Source organism: Caenorhabditis briggsae, assembly GCF_000004555.2.
Source record: "Caenorhabditis briggsae complete genome, chrIII, whole genome shotgun sequence".
Classification (NCBI taxonomy): Eukaryota; Metazoa; Nematoda; class Chromadorea; order Rhabditida; family Rhabditidae; genus Caenorhabditis; species Caenorhabditis briggsae.
The window spans coordinates 5,545,294-5,567,532 of record NC_013490.2 but is presented as its reverse complement, the minus strand read 5'-3'; the positions used below and the strand labels follow the sequence as shown (position 1 = coordinate 5,567,532).

At 38.5% G+C, this 22,239-nt stretch overlaps 4 protein-coding genes across 4 annotated transcripts; 2 read left to right on the top strand and 2 right to left on the bottom strand.

Annotated features, from left to right (window-relative positions):
* Nucleotides 1-1,728: 1,728 nt before the first annotated feature.
* On the bottom strand, nt 1,729-5,312 carry Cbr-flp-15 (the record flags this gene model as incomplete). The annotated part of the gene is made up of 3 exons (XM_002642209.1): nt 1,729-1,862; nt 1,983-2,042; nt 5,249-5,312. The coding sequence occupies 3 exons, from the start codon at nt 5,310-5,312 to the stop codon at nt 1,729-1,731; spliced, it is 258 nt and encodes an 85-aa protein (XP_002642255.1).
* Nucleotides 5,313-6,933: 1,621 nt separating this feature from the next.
* Nucleotides 6,934-7,107, top strand: CBG25994 (the record flags this gene model as incomplete). The annotated part of the gene is made up of 1 exon (XM_045243779.1): nt 6,934-7,107. The coding sequence occupies one exon, from the start codon at nt 6,934-6,936 to the stop codon at nt 7,105-7,107; it is 174 nt and encodes a 57-aa protein (XP_045100083.1).
* A 4,748-nt stretch (nt 7,108-11,855) lies between these two features.
* On the top strand, nt 11,856-13,245 carry Cbr-aqp-11 (the record flags this gene model as incomplete). Its single annotated transcript, XM_002642210.1, has 6 exons — nt 11,856-12,030; nt 12,075-12,213; nt 12,265-12,418; nt 12,778-12,922; nt 12,973-13,076; nt 13,123-13,245. 6 exons carry the CDS (start codon nt 11,856-11,858, stop codon nt 13,243-13,245), a joined length of 840 nt encoding a protein of 279 aa, XP_002642256.1.
* A 349-nt stretch (nt 13,246-13,594) lies between these two features.
* Cbr-set-16 lies at nt 13,595-22,087 on the bottom strand (the record flags this gene model as incomplete). The annotated part of the gene is made up of 16 exons (XM_002642211.1): nt 13,595-13,687; nt 13,930-14,178; nt 14,222-15,292; nt 15,340-15,696; nt 15,746-17,701; nt 17,754-18,991; nt 19,037-19,278; nt 19,302-19,659; nt 19,708-19,952; nt 20,002-20,342; nt 20,393-20,506; nt 20,554-21,253; nt 21,329-21,760; nt 21,806-21,882; nt 21,931-22,032; nt 22,082-22,087. 16 exons carry the CDS (start codon nt 22,085-22,087, stop codon nt 13,595-13,597), a joined length of 7,581 nt encoding a protein of 2,526 aa, XP_002642257.1.
* Between the last annotated feature and the right edge of the window lie 152 nt (nt 22,088-22,239).

Genomic DNA, 22,239 nt, shown 5'->3' with positions numbered 1-22,239 from the left:
AAAAAGAGGAAGCAGAGAGGTTACGGTACTCAATTAAGAACGGAAACATTTGTCGGCAAGTCTCTCTCTCTCCATTTTCCGTTTTCCAAATGTTTGTACAGTTCAATGGAAAGGTGTGAAGTAGATGGAGAGAAACACTCCCTTTTCTTCTTCCATTCATCCATTTTCTTCTTCTTCTTCTTCTACCGTTTTGTATTAATTGAGACATACGGAAAATACAAGGGAATACAAATAAAAGTTAGTCTAACATTAGAATCTACATTAGAAAACAGAAGAAGAACATGAAAGAGTATTCTGTAGAAGACACCTTGATAATGGGATTGGGAGAGCATGATTACCCAGACTAATAAAAACGGGCATATCTTTAGACATTAATATCTTGGAAGCACGAGAATCAGTAGAAATATAATTTTACGTTTGATTCGAAGCTACAGAAATTTTTCAAAGCAATTCCTCAAATCCAGGTGTTGTTATGAATACATAGGACGTAATGTTTCTCTGTGATTTTCATGAGATGAAGCAACTTTGACAAGCGATAACTATAAGCTTAAAATAGATCAAAATTGAAACTTGACCAGCTCACTGATGAATATTTCAAATTTTCGAACTCAGAATTTGAGCCCAGTATACTGAAATGTTATACTAGCATAAACTTGAACCCGGGTAAATATGCCCCACCCTGTAGGTCATTCGTTGGATGAAGCCGTGCGGATTCAGAATTGAAATTTTTAAAATTGTATCATATAATTCTCATAATTTAAACCAGAAACTACACTTTCGTAGTTGATAGTCATGACCGTAATGAAACTTGTGGCTCATTGAAAATACAAAGCATTTTAGGTTTTTGGTTTTTGTCCACATTCGTAGTAAATTCTTCAATAACTAGCTTTAAAACTTTTCAAAAAAAGAACGATTCTGGAACAAAATTTTCTGGACTCCAGAGTTGATTTGAATAAAAACATTATTATCTTTTTCTATTGTGCTGTATAGATCTCCATTTCTTTGTGATTTTCTTTTTCAAAAAAATTAAACTCATCTAGATTTTGATATTTCGCTCAAAAAGTTTATTCAGCGGCATTGTTAAAATTCGAAAAAAATGTTTGAACCCCAGATTTTTCAAAGCCATTTTTTCGAAAGCGGGACCAGTGATTTAGCAAGAATTCAATTTTAAAACCGACTGATTTGATTTTCAAACTGGTTTCAAGGCTCATTTACATTCCTTATGTTTGGATTCCTTTTTTGTTTTGTTTTGTTTTTCAAAAATGTTTGAATTCGAAAAAACTCTATTCGGAACCCCTCCAACATCATCGGATGAAATATGTGCATCTTAATTCAGACGAGCATTTTCCATCTCCATGGTTTCTCCGAACCCCTTATTCATTTCCTTCTTCAGAGTTCCCCATTATTATTAAATGACTTTTTTCTTTTTTTTCTTCTTTTCGATTTCCTCGAATCCAAAAAAAGTAATCAAAATCTGATGAAAAAAAAAAACCAGGAAAAATATTAACCAATCATCTTATTTATTTCATAAAAACACAAGCAGCACAGTCGAGAATGGAATTCATTGGAGTTGGGAAGGGAATTACGGGAAAATTAAAGAATAGTAGGGGTTTTTTGATTTTCAGATATTTATATTCATGGAATTATTAACAGGGAAATGGATTAGGAAATTAGTTTTCCTATTGGATTTCTTCACTCTTCTCTTATTTTTTTGAATTCCCCCCGAATTCACTGATAGAACGACACGACGTCTTCTGGAGCTAGCGCGGTGTGGAACGAGCGTTTTCCAAAACGAAGTGGTCCAGATGGTCCACGTCGTTTTCCGAAGCGCAGTGGTCCTTGTGGTCCGCCCTTCTTCACATCTGGAACGTGATAAACATAGAATCTTTAGATTGCATACTTCTACTCAAGTTTCAAAAAATTCATAAGTAATTTAAAACATTAAAAAACTATTCAATTTCCAACGAAAAAGTTATACTCACAGTTGGAAAAATAGTCCAGGTCCACAGCCACTGGGATGGTGCCAATCGAATCATCGTAGTCTGAAAATTTGGAAATTTCAGATCAAACTACCTCAAAAATGACGTGTCGTTTCTTTTAAAATTCATCGAGAATCCCACCCAGACTCCCCCACTTCCGATGGGCATATCATTTTTCCATGAATTATTTCTTTGGAAAACTCATGTGAACTTGAAAAATTTTAATGCAGACTTTTTTATTTTTTGAAATGGTGCATCTATGTAACTTGATACCTTTCCATGTATTTTTCAATTTTTAAGTAACATGTCATTTTAAAAATTGGCCCACTATAGGTCCCCTAGCAGAGCACCTCATGGGAAATTCGTCATACTTTTAAACGGGGCCCTGGCGGGCCTATGGCGGGCCTTCGCGGGCCCTTTCATAGTTTCTATTAAAATCGATATTTTTGGACCATCTAAAGTAGATATGATAGAACTAAACGAGTACTACAAAATTATACAATATGGAATACTGTATCTTGTCTATGATCAAAGTTATAGCCATTGACTGGAGGATACTACCTGGCCCGGGACCTGCCTGTAACTTTATTCATAGACAAGATACAATTCTGAAAACAGTACCATTTTGGAGTCTTTGTCAAATTCTATTATTTCTAATTTAGTTGATTCAAACATATTAATTCTAAAAAAATCATGGCAGATCCCGCGAAAACCTGCCATATGCCCGCCCAGTACCTGTCACTTTTGAAGACATTAGAAAATTCGAAAATTCTGGTCTCAAGACAACAAAAAGAGCCTAATTCCGTAATGTATTCTTTTGTTCTATTTCTTTCTTGCTCGTCATAGTTTTGGATTACTTTTGAGTAAAAAAAAACAAATGAGCACTTTTTGAGTTTTTTATTTTGGGGTTGTTTTTCTCATGACTTTTTATGCGGGCGGATGGAGATTTTTGATATTCAGTGTGAATGAAAAATTGATGATTGGGTTTTTCTCTATGATCCTAGAGATTTTGAAAAGTCAGAATTGTGAGATCATCGTGATCTCTTCTGATGAGTGGGAGACCCATTTTTTATACAAATAAAGTATTTATAGATATAGAAGGAGGAACATGTCAAAAATATTTCCTGGTACTTTTCTTCTGGGTGACGTTTCCTTATTACTCTTTACTTTAAAAATATAAATTTAGATTCCTAAAAAGGTTCCCTAAAGTTTCTTTTTTCCCATTCATGGAACCTCAACTTAAATTGCAATGCATAGAAATTGAAACCGCATCTCACGGGGTCCCATGTGTTGCTCATTGGCTTTCATTGGATGACAACTTTTTGAAACTAATCGCCCCCAAACCACACAACCTTCTTTTTTGAAAAAGTAAAACCATAAAAATCCTTGGGGAAGGGACCATGTCTGGAAATGACTGAAAATCGATAGAGGAGGAGGAAAAAAAGGAAGATATTGCCAAAACAAAAATAGAAGAACTAGTAGTGACGCATCCCTAAAGTTTGGAATTTTACAAATCCAAGTTTAAAATCCCAAATGCGTCATGTTTCGAAATAGATGAATAGAAAAGTTTAATCCCTTTCATTCAGGACTACTTTTTGTTTGCAGGAGTCTGGAGCTTGGATGTCAAGCTTCCGATCACTTGGAAATTTTCGGAGGTTATTGAACAGATTTAGATTGGGAACTTTGGATTTACAGAATTTTTTGAAATTTTTTTTTCATTTATGATTTCTGAAGGACACCTGCTCTTTTTACCGTTTTTCAATACAAGAACCGGCCAGATGGGGTGTTCAGAAATCAAAAAAAAAGGAATTTTCAAAAAATTCTGTAAGTCCAAAGTTTTGAATCTAGGTCTGTTTGACATCTTCCAATATTTTCAAAGTGATCGGGGTTCCAGCTAGGATACGGTGGCCTGAGGGCCCTAGAGGTTGTCTTGCCTTGATTCCCACCCATCCCAACCTACAGTACCTCGATACGTGAAAATCTAAAGAATTCAATCTTTCTTTCATTTTTTTTTGAAACTCTTCCCAAACTCAAAATTTCCGTTTCCTCCTCCTCCCCATCTTTTGCTCCGTTGATCCGTAAAGAGGTCTTTTTACTCACCAGAGTTTGAACCAAAATTTTTTACTACTCTTTCCCCGATTCTTCTTTTTTTTTGGGACGACGTTTTGAATGACAAATGGGAACAAGAAAAGGAATTAGAGAAAACAAGCGAGTGATGGAGTTATGGATCATCAGAAGTGGTATACTTCTCGTGGAGAAGGGAAGATTACGGTGTTGATGACGTCATCTAGAAGCCCTGTGATTTTTTTTGTGTCCTTTCGAAAATTACTGTAGGAGTACTGTAGGTTGGAAGGAACTTTTTTATGCTGAAGAGAGACTCTAATTAGATAGAGGGTATCACCTTTTTTAAAGGGCACAAAAATTTCAACATATAATGACACTCTGATGAAAGTTTAAAAAACATCATTCTGATTGAAAATTGGAGGGTTGAAAGATTCGAAACAACCTTTCGAATTCTCGAGAAATGAGCAATTTTCGAAATTTCCAGATGTCGCATTATGTCATTTATACAATTTTGCCCTTTTCACTGATCAGGTGAGTGGGGGGAAGAATTTATGAAATTTGTCACTATGCTAAATTCATAGGAATTTGTAGTAGGAGTATAGGATGGAAAAAGAATTATACTTTGTAGGGATTCGTAAAGTAGGGACAAATGGAGATTGAAGTAGAATTCTCGAGGTCTAGAAGGTTCATAAAGAGGGATACAACTGCTCAGTGACTGGCCAATAAGTTTGGTGCTAGCCTAGTTAGAGTTAGTTAGCCTAGTTAGTTTGGTCCTAGCCGTTTACGCTCTAGCCAAAGTTTCACCCTTGCCAATTTTTAAGCACAGCTATAAGTTTGGGCCTAGCCATTTTTTGGCTCTAGCCAAAATTTGGCCCTAGTCTTTTTTTTGGTCTCGGCAGTTTTTAGTCCTAGCCTTTTTTTCGCCCCGGGCATTTTTCCAATTTTTGATCACCTTAGCCAAAATGGTTCGGTCCAAAATGAAGAAACTTGATAGTTTTAACATAATTATTGCCTAACGACTGCCTAATTATTGTCCCAATAACCGATGCTAGCAGGATTACTGTTTTCCTAGGTACCAAGGCCTACACTCCCACGACTATTGAGTTTTTTACAAAATTTAGTTTCAAAGAATATGTAGCTGTTTCCAGATCTACACTTTGTGTTCCCAACTAGATCCCAATAAATACCGTAACCCATTAGCATACCTGCGAACGCTGAAACAGCGAGAACGGCCAAAAAGGCGAATCGGAAAAGTGTGGAGAACTGCATGACGAGGTGTGGTGCCAAGAAGTGATGTGAGTGTGGAAAAAGGAGAAAAGAGACCTTCTTCTTCTTCCAAAAATGAGTGAAGCTGCGCGAGCCGAGAGCACAAGAGCTTGGACGAGAAGAAGGGGCGGGGTTTAAATGCTCCACACTCCGCCCACTTTTTCAGTGTATGAGCCTTGAAAATGGAGAAGAAGGAGAGGTAGGGAGCACAGAACAAAGTTTGACCTGGATTTGGGCATAGTTTGAACTCTAGTATTTGAAACAAGGGATGTGTGGTGCTATTTTTTTTGGAACTCATTGAACTCTGTCTGGGACAACACTGAATTGAATATTTAGGTTGTGAAAGGTGATACCCTCTATCCATTTACGCCTACACTGCTTTGAAATCAGTGTCTCTCTTCAGCATAAAAAAGTTCCTTCCAACCTACAGTACTCCTACAGTAAACTTCCTCCCAATTGGATCCTCCTCCCCTCTGCAGAAACTAGGTGCGCTCATCCATAATTGCCCCCAGAGTAATTATGTCACTTGAAAAGGTGTTGGATTATGGTAACAATCATCATCATCTCATATTTCAAACGAAACCGGCATCATTTTTGATGTACAATTGACTTTTCCCACTTTGCAATGAGGACTATAATTAACGGAGACAACTAACAAACTTTTAATGGGAACATATTGAAAGATGATTAAGGGGATTTTGAGGGGTTCGAATAGATTTTTTTTTGTAAATAATAAAAGAAGGAACTTTGAGGAAATGAGATGGAAATTAAAATATTTGAATTCATAAACTAAAATATGAACTAGACTAAATTATAACTTCTAAAGTTTTGGCTCCGAACACAAATCATTTGTCTACATGAAAAATATTTGACCCGTTTTTGAATGTTTTCCTACCTTTTAAATACATTCAGCTGATTATTAATGAGAATCGAAAGAAGATAAACGAAAACAAGCAAAAATCTAAAAGAAATAGGCAAAAATTAAAAAATTCCGAAGTACTGTATCAAAGGCGCATGAATATATCTGTAAAAACGATAGCTGTTTTCGCTTCAGGACCGACAATGCGCCTTTAAACAATTTTTCGGTCCCAAGTTTCATCGGCGCAGGACAAAAATAATGATACAGTTCTGGAAAAACAGTATTTAAAAGTCGGAGATTTATTATTTTCTGCATCTTATTATTAGACGGCCTGAAGTTAACAGATTCGTTAAATTGGTGGCTAGAACTTTAGAAACTTTAAACAAATTCAAATCTTGAAGTAAATGCTCATGTTACACAAAAATAACTCTAACATGGTTAGTTTTTTTTCAAAATGTATGAAACCTGTATTCTGAGTGTTCCTTGAACAGAGCTTCAAAAAGAGTAAACATAGCAAAACTAGTCTTGCTATATTTTCATTTTTGGGCGCCAAATTCAAATTTTAAAGACGCATAGCTGGGAAGTCACCAAAAACAAATGATTATATTGATTTGAAAGCTTTCAACAAGAAGAATTTGAAAATACACTTTTCGGAAATTTTGAACTAAGCCTAACCATGTTAGAGTCATTTTGGTGATATGTGATCATGGACTTCAAATGGAAAAAGGAATTTCAGGCTCTGAATTTTTCACTTTTCTTTTGGGTATGGAAACTTTCATTTTAAAATTCCGGTCCGAATGGAATATTATTTCCTCTAAAATGTCGGAACGTTCTCGTTGTGTTTTTCTCCAGTTTCTCCTTATGAATGGGACCGTCGTTTGGTTCATGAAGATCTTTTTAGTACTCCTGAAGCTCTCCAATTTGACCTGCTTTCTTTAGAGATTCCTTGCGTTCAAAACACAAAAACCTTCTGGAATTCGAATACTCATTTTTGTATCCAATCACCTTCCGTTGCCGTCATATAAAACTACAATTTCTTCATATTTTGACCTCGAAGATTTATCACGAATATTTAGAGAAAAAATAATTTCACTTTGTCAAAAATTATGTGAAAGAGTCACGAATACATTCTCAGAAGTATAATCTGTCATCGTAAATCAGTGTCAGACGAGTAAATAATTTTGGGTTTTCGTGGGGTTTGGCTCCGAGAGGAAAATTATGACGAGTTTCGGAAGAAATCAGAACCAATTGGGGGAAAGTTGGGGGAGAGAAAAAAATCAAGATTTGAAATGACAGATGCGATTTTTGGATTCTTATTTGTTTTCATTTTCAGACACTCATCATCGTTGTTTTCAGAATATGTTTTAGACCAAGCTCTGAAAAAAAAGATATATTTTAATATTCTCGCAGTTCCCCAATATTTTCAAAATTTTATTTTGCTTGTGGGTGGCCGCCGGATGCCTAAAACTATTGATGACGTAGAATATATTCTTCGGTGGTTCCGAAGGTTCTATTTCAGAGAACTATATGTAGCCAGAGAGAAAAAAGGGAAAGTCAGACAACACATTCGATGGCATAAAGCCTTTATGAGGTGATAAAACGATTCGGGGGAACGACAAGGAAAAATGCTGAAAATATGAGAAAAATAAGAGAAAGAATGGAAATAACAATTTCGAAGGGTATGATGAAAATCGTCATGTTTTAGTGAAAAAAGCAATACCGTTTGAGTTGAGGTTCTGCCAATAGATTTGAATTATCTCTAATACAAGGGCATTCATACGAAAATTTGACTTTAATTTCAGAAGAATAACTTTTTTGATGCGTACATTAATTTCCATCCGGAATTCGCTAATAAAATTATATCAAAACTTCTGGTAATCGTTATTTTGGACAGAACCTTTTTTCAAGGATGTTCAGAATTCAGAAAATTCTGTCCGAAGCTTTCTTATCGGAATGATTTTTTTGAAAAATGTTCGTTTTGGGAATTTTTTTCGCGCTTTTGAGATGGGAAAGTGGGATTCCGAAATTCCGAAATTTTTGAAATTCCAGAATTTTCAAAATCAGAATATTCCGAAATTTTCAAAATCAAACTATTTCCAAATTCCAAAATTTTAAAAATAGAAATATTCCGAAATTCCGAAATGTTCGAAATTCCAAAATTTTTGAAATACAAGTATTCCAAAAATTTCCCAGGGTTTCCCGGGGTATCAGGTTCCTGTGAGAAATATAGAAGAAAATCAACAAGAAATGTAAAAATTACGATTTATTAGAAACAATTGAAAAAAGAAACAACAAATAAAAGCTTAGTAAACTAACTTAAATCCTTTAAAGAGTCTCCAGAAAACTACGAACCAAAGCAGCATTTTTAAAAACGTTATATTTCAAAATTCCGAAATGTTCAAAATTAGAATTTTTATTTATTTGTTTATTTATTTCAACGAAGGGGAGAAAACCACTAACACGTGAAATGTCTATGAAACTAGGAGATATAACAGGGACATACATTTGTATTAAATGGGAGATGGAGGAAAAACCGAGTTAGTAATTAGTTGAATTCAAGACAAGAAAATGTTTTAGATCACAGGATAATAGTCGATTTTTGAAAGCCGCTGACGAGGGCTTCACCGGAAACACTTTGGCGGGCAAAGAGTTCCAACGTCTGATTACTCTATTAGAGAGAAATTGAGAAGATAGTTTTGTTGAGTTTTTGATAAGTGATTTGAGATAGTATTTGTGACGTCGCAATGATCCAGCATGATTAAATATTTCGAAAATTGGAACCTTCATGATAATTTCTTTGGAAACAATAATTTTATACGTGTAGACCAAATCATTATAGAGCCTGCGATACTCCAAGGAACTTAGCTGACATTCTTCCAGTGCTTCAAAGTATGAAGTGTATGCCATCCTGGATTTTTTGAAAATTCTGAAAACATAGACTTTTGCACCGATTCTAATTTTATAATATGATCCTTTAGGATTGGAGAAGTGACTATCGTTCCATATTCGAGTAAAGGGCGTAGGTAAATTGTATAGCATTTTATAAAAACACTCCACGATGCGTTTTTTAGAATGGAAAAGAACATGTTGATCCTCTGATGTGATTTCCGAATAATCAACGAATAATGATAATGGAAACTCAGGTTACTGGAAAAGTAGATCCCAAGATCACGGACATTTTCCACAGGGGGAATCAAAGCTTGATTTAATTTGGGATTCATAACATTGGAGTTTGCATGTTTTCTTGTTGCATTGAATTTGATGTATTCGCACTTTTTAGGAGCCGCTTTCATTTTCCACTTTGAGCACCAATTCTCCAATTCAATTAAATCTGCATCAATCAATCTATCATTCGTATCATAAATTTTCAAGTCATCTGCAAACAGTAGATAGTCACTTTGAAATTTGTCACCAATACAATTAATATATAACAAGAAGAGGGTAGGCCCAAGAACAGAGCCCTGCGGGACTCCGGACAATACGCGCCACTCATTCGATAGTATATCATTGATTTTGACATGAAATTTTCTGTCCGTGACAAATAAATGAAGCCAATTTCTTAGTTAGGGAGATATCCCAAAGCTTTCCAACTTATGAATCAATTTGTTTATCGGCACTGTATCGAAGGCCCTCTGGAAATCAATATAGACGCTATGGGTATCTAACCCATTTAAAGAATTGAAAACAAGCTTGTTCTGGTAGGCGATCAGTTGGGAAATTGTACTTCTCTGATTAAAATATTCCGAAATTCCGACATGTTCAAAATAAGAATATTCCGAAATTCCGAAAAGTTCAAAATCGGGATATCCCAAAATTTCAATTTTTTCAAAACCAGAATATTCAGAAAATTTTTAAAATAGGAATTTTCGGCTTTCCGAAAAATTCCGATAAGGAGATTTCGAACATCTCTGATCCAAAAAGTAGAAAATCGAAAAAACACAATTATTATAAATTCCTTTTTTTCTCCCAAATTTTCGCATGAACTTCCTTTCTAAATCCTTGTTTTATTACCATCCAAAACAGAGGTTACAATTTTTTCCTGATTTTTTAAATTATTTTTTTCAACTACTGTTCTAATTCAATTCTTCTCTTCAATTCTTCTTTTTTTCCGATCAATTCCTTCTTATAAATAAAGAGTGTCTTCCCGTTTCCGTTTTCATGAATTGAAAACCTTTTTTGTTTCTATCATTAAAAAATCAAAACCACGCCCTTCATCTCTCTTGTTTTGTTTCCGTTCTTTCTTTCTCTAATCGAATCAAAATTGGTGAATTCGAAAACGACCAATTTTCAGGTATACCATAGGGTAGACATGAGAGTCGTGATCCAATGTGACTTTTCTCTTTTTCGGGAAAAAAAAGTTTTTAGATCAAGGGTCGCAAATTTGACTTTTTTTCATTCCCCCAGTGGTCAGTCAATTCTAGTCAAATATATACATTTGTAATATCCTATCATTCTTATAATAAATAAATGAAGTTGCGTCTCTTTCTCTGTCAGTTTGTCCACACATTTTTGAAAAGCTTGAAAATTAAATATGATTTTTTTTTACGTGACCCTATAAAAAAGAGTGAGGAGCGTAGCGACGAATAAAATAAAAAATAGATCACTTCGCGCCGGAGGCGCACCAGCCAGCTGTTTGAAGCGCCGGAGGCGCGGCAAACAGGCTGGTAGTGATAAATGTTTTCTGTTTGTATTTAGTACGACCTCAAACCCCTAAACAAACAAAAAACCAAATAGAGGAATGGCATTTGAACGACACTTCAAACACAAACACTTTTCTGTTGTCATCTCTATTTCTCTTCAATCTTTTTTCTCTATGAACTGTATTCTTCTGGTACAAAAAATTAAGGTCCCACAATGACTACTACAGTAAACTACAAATAATTTTATATTTTCGGGATTTACTATCTTGATTTTCGTGCGTAATCAGTCCTTTTTTTCTAAATTTCTGGAGGAAAATAATAGAAAACTCGACAAAAATCAGTGAAAAACGAGAAAATAAATATAGACAATATAAATATGTTTAGGTTACTGTAGTTTTCGTTGCAGGAGGGCCACCGGCGTTTTTCTTCCAAAGCTCCGATATTTTTGTACGAGAATGATAATCTTTAAACATTTTTGTTTTGAAAAAAGTCCAATTTTTTAAGATCATGATCACTGGGGTAAGTAGATCAAAACAACAAGTGGTGTACACACTAACAAAACCCATGACCCGTTGTTCCTAACTCTTTTCCATCTCAAAACGTTGTAAAGTCTCAATGTAAAGTGTCCGTTGTGCTGAAAACGTTTCCTGGGTCGTGACAACTTTTAGGCTAAGGAATCCCCAACAAGTTTGCAGGATTTTCTTGAAATCCAGTGTTCCATATCTTTCAATTTCATATCTTTTGTCTAGACAATTCCTTCTTGTTTTGCCCTCTCCCTCTCCCTCCTCTTCACCCGTCACACCTGCTGTTTCTTCTGCTCCATCAACTTGCAACATTCAAATGTTCAAAATGTGTGTGTCTCTCGAATCTCTATTCTCTCTTCTTTCGATTTCTCTGATTTTCACCTCTTCATGCACTATCTAGACTTTATCATTCTTTTCATCGTCACTAATAGTTTCTTCTCAAGTGATAAATGATGATGACAATTTCCGTTTCTATCTATGTTCTAAATTAGAACTTCTAATTATCGTTTTTGCAGTTTAAAAAATGGAAATATCCGGTCCATTACTGGACGCCTTCATCTACTACATCACAGTGATTGTCGTCTGTGAAGGAGCTCGAAACGCAGCAGATCGTCTCTTCGACAAAAAAGGAAATGTGCATAGGTTTATCATCGAGTTTCTAGGAACACTTCAAGTCACAACGACGATTTATGAAAATGGTAAAAATCTGAAATGACCTAAAAAATAAAATTTTCATTTTCAGCCGTCATCGACATTCATCTCGGTCGTCAAGCATTCGCATTCACTCTCTTTAGTATGGGTCTCGTATTTGCACTTTGTAATAGAACCGCATTCTGTAGTCCGTTGGCTCCAATTGAGCACTATCTTTTTGGCAGACTCAGGTGAGTTTTTTATACACATTTGTTTTTAAAATAATTTGTAAGATTTTTTAGATTGTCAGAATTGATTCAAACTCTTGTCGCTCAATTCTCAGCCGGATATTTGGCGTTCAGCTTCGCGCGAATCATCTGGCTCCGTGCTTACAATACAACTAATGCACACTCCAGCATTCTTCGAATGATGGAATCGTGTGGCTTCAATCATCCAGTTAGTTTGAATTTAAGAAGGGGTGTTTGGAATTTTTCGAAATTTCGGAAAATCCCAAGTTGATTTCGGAATATTCCAATTTTTTGAAATTTTAGAATTGTTAAAAGTTCGAATTTTGAAGTCAGAATTCAATTTTCCCATAGCAAAAGCGAGATAAATTGTTGAAATTTTGACAAAAAAATTCCAAAAAAATACAAAAAGTAATTCCGCTCGAGAACCGCAAGGAGAGTTTTCGTGTGCGCCTTTGAAATATCGTAGTCCTGAGCAAAAAAAAAATTTCCGAACAGAGTTCCGAATTCCGTTTCGAACATACCTGAATCTGAATCTGATTTTTATGAATATTTCTTATTTTGTTTCAGTATCCAATATACTATCATTTGGCATTCGAACTCATCGGAACCTTCATCGTTCGCCATGTTCTGACTCGTGCCACATCTGAATCTCGCGATTCTCGAGTCCGATTCGTGTTCCCTGCACTGTTCATGGCCGCCGTTTTTACTGGAAGTATGATATCAAGCATTATTAGATTTAACTACTAAATTTCTCATTTTTAGCTGTGACATTTGTCGGAGATCAAGCTCTGGATCCATTGGTGGCTTCAACACTTTTCTATGGATGTCGTGGACTATCATTTGAGAATTTCATGTTGGTTTATTGGGTAAGCCCTTTATATTTCGAAAAAATATCTGAAATGCGAAATTCAGATTGCACCTGCAATCGGATGGATGGCATCTGCTTACTGGGATTCTTTGGGAGGAGAGGATGCGAAAAAGAGAGCAGCTAAAGAGAAGAAGGCTGAAAAGAAACGGGCAAAGAAGAGCGAATAATTTTACCTTACATATATTCTGTTTCTCAGGTTTCAAATTTAATACATGTTTAAATTTTTTATTTTGAGCATTTTTTTTGAGTCAGCAATATCAAATTATGTGGGGCCATTTATACAAACAAAGGGGAGAAAGGATAGAAAATCTAGTCCATGTGACAGAGAAATAACAAAAGTGTGAGACCATTGAAAAAGAATAACTCCGATGATATAGCTCAGATTACAAAGTGTGAAAAAAGGTTAGAAAAAAAAACGAAAACTAAAAAAACCGACCAGCGGTAAAATTTTAAACTCGGGATAACACACACACACAATCGTACAAGAAGTTGTGAAAACAAAACCTAAACAAAACATTAATTCATCCATTTAACACAATTCGGTGCTCCGCAAAGACATGGGACCTTATCTGTTGCATCTTCCAGTTCGAATTGATAATCATAGGTAAGCTGAAAAAAAATTTAGTTAACTTCTTCCTAATCGTACATAATGCTGTCTCAAGTGTTTTCGAGTCTATAAAAACGCAGTAGCCTTCTCTTTGAAATTTGTTTTTCAATTCGCACTGCTCCCTTCTTTTCGGGGAAGTACGGCGGGTTTTATTGTTAGATGGATATATACAAGGGGGAAGAACAAAAATAAAATCCTTCCAATTCGGAAAGATTTTGGGGGACTTTTGAAATAGTATTCTCACCTCTTCGTTTGCGCTTATAGGCCTATTGGCAGTGATGAGGATCTTCTTGTCACGTGCTCCACTGTTTGAATCGAAAAGCATAGTGGAACAATTCGGATCACACGAATGATTAACATATCGCGCTGGACCACCCGACATCGTTGCATCAATAACCCACTCCTCGTCGAGCCGGAACATATAGACTCCCCGATTCTGAGCATTGTAGCGCTTTTCACGAACCTCACACAGTTCCGAACGAATGATTTCTCCCTGAAATTATTTTTTTAAGGCTTAACTAAACACCTAATCTCACCTTGTATTCGATGATGTACTCTCCCATCGGAATATCGGTTTTTGCATACAAGCCTAATCCAGCAATTCGAGATCTAGCAAGATACACTAGCTCTTTCCACTCTCTGCGCATCTTCTGATAAGCTGTATACTGAGCAGTTGCACTTTGAGCGGGCTCAACTCTATGAGAAATAGCACTCAGATCTTGTGGGAATCCGCGAGCACGAGCTGCCGCTTCTTCCGTATAGTACGATCTTACACCTCTGGTACGTCCACTGTTAGCTGAAGTAAGTGATGTGGATGCTTGACGGGATTGTAGAGTTTCAATTTGACAAGAAGAACTGTCAGTCTTGGTCGGCTGACAAGGTATGATGCCGAGGATTCCGTGATGATGATTCGATGTCCCTCCCATTGGTTGGGGCTTCGCTCTGAAGGTTTGTCCGATCGTTCGACTCCACGGTTCGGCTCGAGCACACCCCATCGGGTTTTCAGCAAGTGGTAACTCCAAAACAGGACTATTCTGATGCCTTTGTTGATATGTGAACACCGTGTCGAAACCAGGTAGCGACTCGGTCATTTTCGTTATTGCATTCTCAGTGAGTCCGAACAATGCCTCTCCAGTTATTTGAGAACCGAAGAATCGCAGACGATCTTGTTGTTGTTCTCGAAGCTTCGTCACTTTATCGAAAATCGGACTCCATGCTTTCGTTGCCGATGTTGCTCGATAACAAATCGTCGGATCATTCAAACTTCTCACGATGAAAATCGGTTGGTTGTTGCGATCTTCGATTGTGCATTCGAACGTCATGCGCTCTTCACAGTTCTTCGGAGACCAGAAGTGACGAGTGACACGATACTTGTTGGGGAAGATGTAATCCTTGTTATGGAACCGCTTCAACTGTGTCGGAGTGATCGAACCAAGTTTGTAGAAAGTGAATGATCCCATTTTAAGGCAAAGGTTCGATCCATCGGAAAGATCGAACAGACGCATCAGCATGTTGTTCTCGTCACGCTTAATAAAGATTTTCCGCATAGCATCGAATCGGGTGCATTGATGATGAACAACTTTTTCGTGAGCTTTACATATGAATGTCTGGAAATTTTTAACTAAAATACTGACAAATAGAAAAAAAAATGTACCCGATCTTTAATGAAATAGCCATTGTTCTGTCGAGCACAAACGAGATGATAATTCATTCCACAGTTTGCCTTATGACATTTAACACTGGCTCCTGGACGTTTGCAGTGATCGCATGCTTGTGTCGCAGCGCGAATCACAGCTCGTTCAACATTCGATAACATTCCATTCTGATGTTCGAATACTTCAGCGCTCCACATTGCACAGTTCACATGAACCCAGTAATACTCAGTGAGAGAAACAAGACGACCACATACAGCAGTGTCGCCATCTCCAACACCACCACAGAAAACACAAATACGCTTGTCCAGTTCATGTTGCGGAAGAGGAACTCCAAACTTCGCCGAGAGAACGCATTGCTATAAATTGGATAATATTATTGAAGCTGTAGTTGAAAATATTACAAACCTGATGTTGCTGATGAATGCTAACGAATGATTCATAAATTTCTGGGGTGTACTGCTTCCAGTCTGTTCCAGCGGCGACTTGTTGAGCCATCTCGTCTTTCTGTGCGTTTGCTGCTCCAATCAACGTTGAAACGTGAACTATCTCGATGAGTTCCTTTCTTCCATCGTCTACCGTTAGGCGAATATCCCTTGGAGATATAAGATCAGCGTTTCCAAGAAGAGAAGAAGTAGGCAATGCAGAGGTCGGAGGCTTCTTCCCTAGATTCACTGCCTTTACAATGCTATCCGAAAGGATTTGTTTCAGCTTGTTGTATGTTTCCTCGGAGACGTGTTTCTCGGCTTCAGCGAGCTCTTCGTGAGTCAGTGCATTTCGTCCAGTTGACATCATATCGTAATAACACTTTTTCGAACAGAATGATACCATATCATCTCTTTCATCACATGGTGCTTCTTGTGGTAGAACTCCGAGTTTTCCAACTGATACTCGAACTGATGGTGTTGTTCCTCCATCTATCATCTTATCACACTGCTTACATTGATTCTGCTGGGCAACGTCCATTACTTCTTTTTTGATTTCTCGGAAAACAGACGCCGGCATTTCTTCATCGTCTTCTTTCTTGATTTCTTTTTCGACCGATGCTGATGGTGCTCTTGATGTGGATGTTGTTTGACGAACTTGTTCAGAAACTTCAGGCTCCGGAGATACACATGCAGGAGACTCAGGTGGAGTGTCTTCCAATTTATATGTTATCTCATTTTTAAATGACAGAATTTCTCTGAGTTGATCGTTGAGTTTAGGACACAGATCATTTTTCTCCTCTTCAGTACATTCCTGCTTGATTTGGTTTGTGTTGAAAACTAGCTCAATGGTTACATCTTCTTCAGGTTCTTCTTTGAAATCGCGGAACATTCCTAAATCTGGCTCTATTGGTGGTCCTGCTTCATCCATGTAGCGAGCAAGGCATCGTACATGTTCGCGAGAAGTGTGTTTCTTATTGAACAACCGGCTGATGACATCGTTCGGATTCAAACACATTTTCTTGTCCATCTCATCTTGAATGACATCGTCTTCAAGTTCTGGCATAGAACTGTTGTAAAGTACATGACGGCGAATCTGTGGTTCAACTTGGTACAAATTCACTTCATTGAAAGTGACTGCCTTATCCATTCTGTCTTCGTTTCCGAAATATCTCGTTCCGCGTTTCACCATCATCTCTCCAAAACGTCCAATTATAGGTTTTCGTTTTCCCATGAGAAGACTCAACTCTGTCAATCCGTGTGTCACGAATTCTGATCCTTGTTTGTTCAAACGTGGCTCTCGTTGCACTTTAGGAATTTCGGGACACAAACGGAATCGCGTTCGCATCGTTTCTATCCAGGCGTCGTGTTCTCCGCCAGTCGGGAACGTCGTTGCAGCTTTTTTCTGTTGCGCACGCTTCTTCTTTGGTTTCGGTCCGTCTTCTGGAAGCTGTGGTGGTTGAGCAGGTTGGGGTGTTGGAGGAGGGTGTTGATTCACAGGCGCGCCGAGCTGTGGTATCGGTCCATGAGGGATATGCGAAGGCATGATGAGCCGAGGCGGAACAGGATGACCAAGATGACCAGGAGGACCAGCTGGACCAAGTGGACCAGGCTGGCCAAGAGAACTGGGAAGATGACCGGAAGGGCCAGGAGCACCAGGATGAGCCGTCGGAACAGAAAGGGCAGGATTACCCAAAGATCCAGGAGGACCAGATGAACTGGGCGCTCCAGGATGCTGCATCATTCTCTGCATAAACTGTGGCGGTCCATGAATTTGCTGTTGAGGTTCCGGCTTGGGCTCCAGTTTCAAATGAACATCTGTAACCATCGCATCGACGCATGCGTATACATCTTTCAACACTGGATCAGTAATCTGATCGAAACGCACTCCAGCCATCTCTGGTCGGATCTGCTGCCGCATTTGCTGCATTTGCTGCATCTGGAAAATCTTATGGAACTTTAACAATTTTTAATGTTTTCACTCGACTCACCATCATTCTGCGATGCAGTTCCTGTTGATGCTGATGCTGTTGTTGTTGTATTGTCATCGGAGGTGCTCCAGGCGGTTGTCTTAACATAAATTGTCCTGGGCCAGGTCTTATAGGCATCCCCTGCATCTGCATTTGCATCATCTGTTGTTGCTGTTGCTGATGAAGCATAGGAAGATGAATGGAAGACTGAGTACCAGGTAACTGTGGTGTTGCACCTAATCCGAGTCCCTGTGCTTGGGCTTGTTGAGCTAGCCGGTGTTCCATCTGGGAAGCATATTGATTGTCTCTGGCAATTGTTTGCTCCATTTCGTGAGGTTTGACATCGGATTCATTACGGAGAATGTGATGAGTGATTTCAAAATCGGACATAGCAGCTTTTCGAGTGTTCAAGTCTCGCCTTGAATTATCGATTTCCGCTTGAGTAGCTTTTATCTGCTCCGTGAGTTGCAACAGAATTTGTTGATCGTTGTCATTCAAATCGATCGGTCGGCCGTCATAATCAGGGGCTGCTGTTTGAGTTCTGACTATTTGACGCTTCTTCGCTGCCAAGTTCTTCTTTTGCTTACGAGCTTTGGTCAACTGTTCATCGAGAGACACAATTAACCGTTCACGATCAACTCTCACTCTCTTCATTTCCTGCCATTGATGATAAAGATCTAGAGGCAAATGATATGTCACATGCACTTTCTTCACTTGCTGAGGTTCATTTAATGAACCGAATGAAGTAGACGTCGACGGTTCTCCCGGATTAACGGGAACTTTGAATTCTGTTAAGTTGATAGCAGGAGACTGGTTTGTTGGGCTATCGACAGAGTTCGTACTCTGAACGTTCACTCTGCGAGGGCGAGGCTTAGCACCACTTTTGGTCCGATTATCTCTCGCTCGATTTACGTAGTCTTGCCGTTCTTCAGAACTCAAATTACGCCATAACTTCTGAATTTGTTTCACACGTTCAGCCCAAACGGGGAACTGCTGCTTCAAATATGCATGCTTTTCGTTGGCATATAAAACTGCAGCAGTCGTCGCCATCAAACCAGCTGGTTCGTCTTCTTCCCAGCGAGCAGCATACTGATATCGATCAGTAGCATCCGATTGGCTGCCACTCCGAGCAATTGCAGCTCTCACTCCTGGAGCATTTTGAGCGTAATTAGCGGGGTTTATTCCACTCGTGGAAGCACCTTGTTGACCAAAAGATCCAAGTTCACCAGATGTTGAAGGTTTTTGGTCCAAGTTGAAAGCTGAAATTTTGGAATTAATTTTATTTGAAGACAATGATATCTTACTGGTAGGGCCATAACTTCCTTCCGGGAGCTCTTCCTTTGGACGCATGTCTCCTTGAAGACTGTCTTCGAACTCTTCATTAGATTCATCCACATCCATGAGCAGAGAAAAATCCATATCATCCAAATTTATGTCAGTGTCAATGTTTCCAATGTCCATATTTTCCAAGAATTCGTTTTCGTTTATATCATTTCTCAACATATCATTAGCTTCTTTGCAAAGGAAAATGTGGAAGGCGGCGGCTCTTTAGTATATGTAATACCAAACTCGGGTAATCCAGGTTCTTCTACAGTGATATCCACTAATGATTTTCCCTCAACTGCTTTGATTCCAAAGAAGGCTTCTTGAATTTGTGATGGATATGCGTCTTCCAGTTGAGACCTTCTCGGTTTCCTTGGCCGTTTCTTCTTCGAATCATCATCGTCCGCCGCAGCAGCAGCAGCCGCCTCTTCCGTCAATGCTTGAAGCCGATGACGAGGAATTTTGGCATAGAATCCACCGATTCCGATTCTATTCATCCCTCGCCTACCACTGGGATTTCCACGGCCTCTTCCTCTTTGTCCAGTTAGTGGTTGAGAAGTTCCAGGTTCAGCCAGATCCTCTGGTGCAGCATTATCATCCTCATCTGAAAAAAGATACTTCCTACAAAGCTAATTTTAATTTTCGAACTTACAATGATCGAACGAATCCCGATAGCCAGCTTCAATCATATGATTTTTGAGTACAGACGGCATATATTTCGACTTAAGAATGTTAGCGTCTTTAGCGATAGCTACACCATCACAAATTAATGTATCCGAATCAAAGAGAGCATTTGCCTTCTTACTGGGACGACATGATGCACACCTCATTCGATTCTGAGCAGCTTGCTCTAGTTGTTCCTCTGTGTGAAGGTTTTCACATGCTCCGTGTTGCCATCTGAAACGATTGAAATAGAAGAATTGAAGTTTTTAAGAAAAAAACTTACTTTTTACACAGACTGCATCTTATGATTTTATCGTTAATTTGATATCCTCTATTACAACATGGACATACTTGCAAAGAAGCGCATGAATGGCATAAACCTTTCGGAGTCAGATCATTTCCAGACGTTGCCTTGTGATTGCATCGTCGACATCTTGAACACCAGTGACATCTCCAAGGTCCCGATGGCACCGATTCCAGTGGCGGCTTCATACAGTAAACGTGATATGAAACATCACATTCGTCGCAGAGCAACAACTTTTCTTCGTCGCCACCGTTTCCACACCCTTCGCATATCGTGCAATCTAGGCATCGCCATCCTCTACCCAAAATCGCCGAATTCATCTGAAAATTAATTAAATTGTAGTTAAGTTTCTGTCTATCTAACAACTCACCTTATCATGTAAAGTAACACAGTATGTATGGTATGTCTGAGAACAGTTTGCGCAAGAAACCATGGAAGCTTCAGGACCCTTTCCAATAGAGCCGCATACAAGACACAGTGGCGTCTAAAAATTTAATGAATTTATGTTATCTTCAACCTGAATTCTATTACCTTCTGCAGAAATTCGTCGTTTTTTCTACACACAACCGGTATTTTAGTGTATTCCACCTCGTCCGACCTAGATGTTCCAGATTGTCTCGAGGTATCATCTTCAAGTAGCGATTCGTCAACTTCTCGAATCGAGTCAATGTTCTGCGGTTGGAAATTGTGTGCTTCCATAGGATCTGGTTCCGGCGCTGGAGTCTGTACTGCAGCTGGAGTCGGAGTTATGGGATTGGGTTGATTTATCATATTGGATGGGAGTGGTACTGCTGGAGCAATAGAAAGGTTCATTGAGTTCGTGTTCGCTTGTAAATGAGCGTTTTGTCCCATCACTTGAAGTCCAACAGAGCTCATATTCATTTGAATCATTTGAGAGTTTCCTGGATGGAACATTGGGTAGCCCATTGGTGCTGTAGATCCGTATTGTACTTGTTGGAGAGCTGTTATTTGTGCTTGCGTAGTACTGTTACCTCGACCTCTTCCTCTTCCCCGACCGGTACCTTTTCCTGATGCTCGAGTCGTCGTAGTCCCGTTCCCTCGCTTTCCTCGTTTTCCACGAGTCGGCGGAAGTTGTGGAAAATCACCCATAGCTTGAAAATTTGTGGCAGAAAAGAATCCGGTAGGTCCGGGATTCGTTTGACGGCGGGATCCGGATGACTGACCACGGCCCGGTTTTTTCTTCCCGCTTCCTCTTCCACGACCGCGAGAGCTGAAAGTTTTAGATCAAAAATTATTTGATCTCGCAAGTTTCTTTTTTCCATAAATATCGGAAAATATAGCTTACCTCATTGGAATGAAATCCTCGTCGTAATCCGAAGTTTCCTGATAGAATGGACTACTGTTTCTGTCACTATCATTCGTTGCACCGTCACTTATTTCGTCCATAAACTGTGATTGGGTCATCATTTGCTGAACGTGCTGCTGGTGTTGTTGGCTCAAAACGGAACCTGTCGACATTTGAGCGTACATATCCGCTCCAAAATCATTATTCGAAGGGTAACTTGAGGATATAGAGCCTATTGACATTTGAAGAGACATTTGTGGTACCGATGGTTCGCTGAACGGTGATAATGGGGGATTGCGTCCACGAGAAGGGGCCGCAGATGCTGAGAGCATAACGTCGCCAGTGAGAGCTTCTCCGCGATGACGGCACGACATGCATACAAAACCGTTCAAGTGTGTAGGCGATGATGAATCGCAAGACAAGTGAAAACTCCTAAATACATCAATTTAGTTTATGAAAAAAATGAGAAAACAGTACTTTTGACAGCTGGTGCACTGTCTGGAGTCTGTTGATACCATCCGTTGACATGAACCACAACTCAACGACATTTCGCACTGAAAACTTTTTTTGGATTGGTAAAATACAATTTGAAACGTTCAAACCTGTCGAGCTATGTCCAGCGACATGGTACCAGTATTATTCATTTCCCTGCAGTTTTGGCATACCTCCGTATTGTTAAAAGAGGGGTTACCGCATTCGATACACTGAAAAATCCATTAATTTTCGAGTTTTCTGGGTATAGAGTAAACTTACAATCATTTTTTAAAAATGAAACCCTTCATAAAGCCGTTTTTTGTGTAGCTTCTTCGAGTATGACTGGTATCTGAAAACGTTTTTTCAATTTTAGTTATTTCCCTTCAGCTTTCATATCAGGTGAAATAGATTAATTAATGAACTTCTGAAGAAATTAT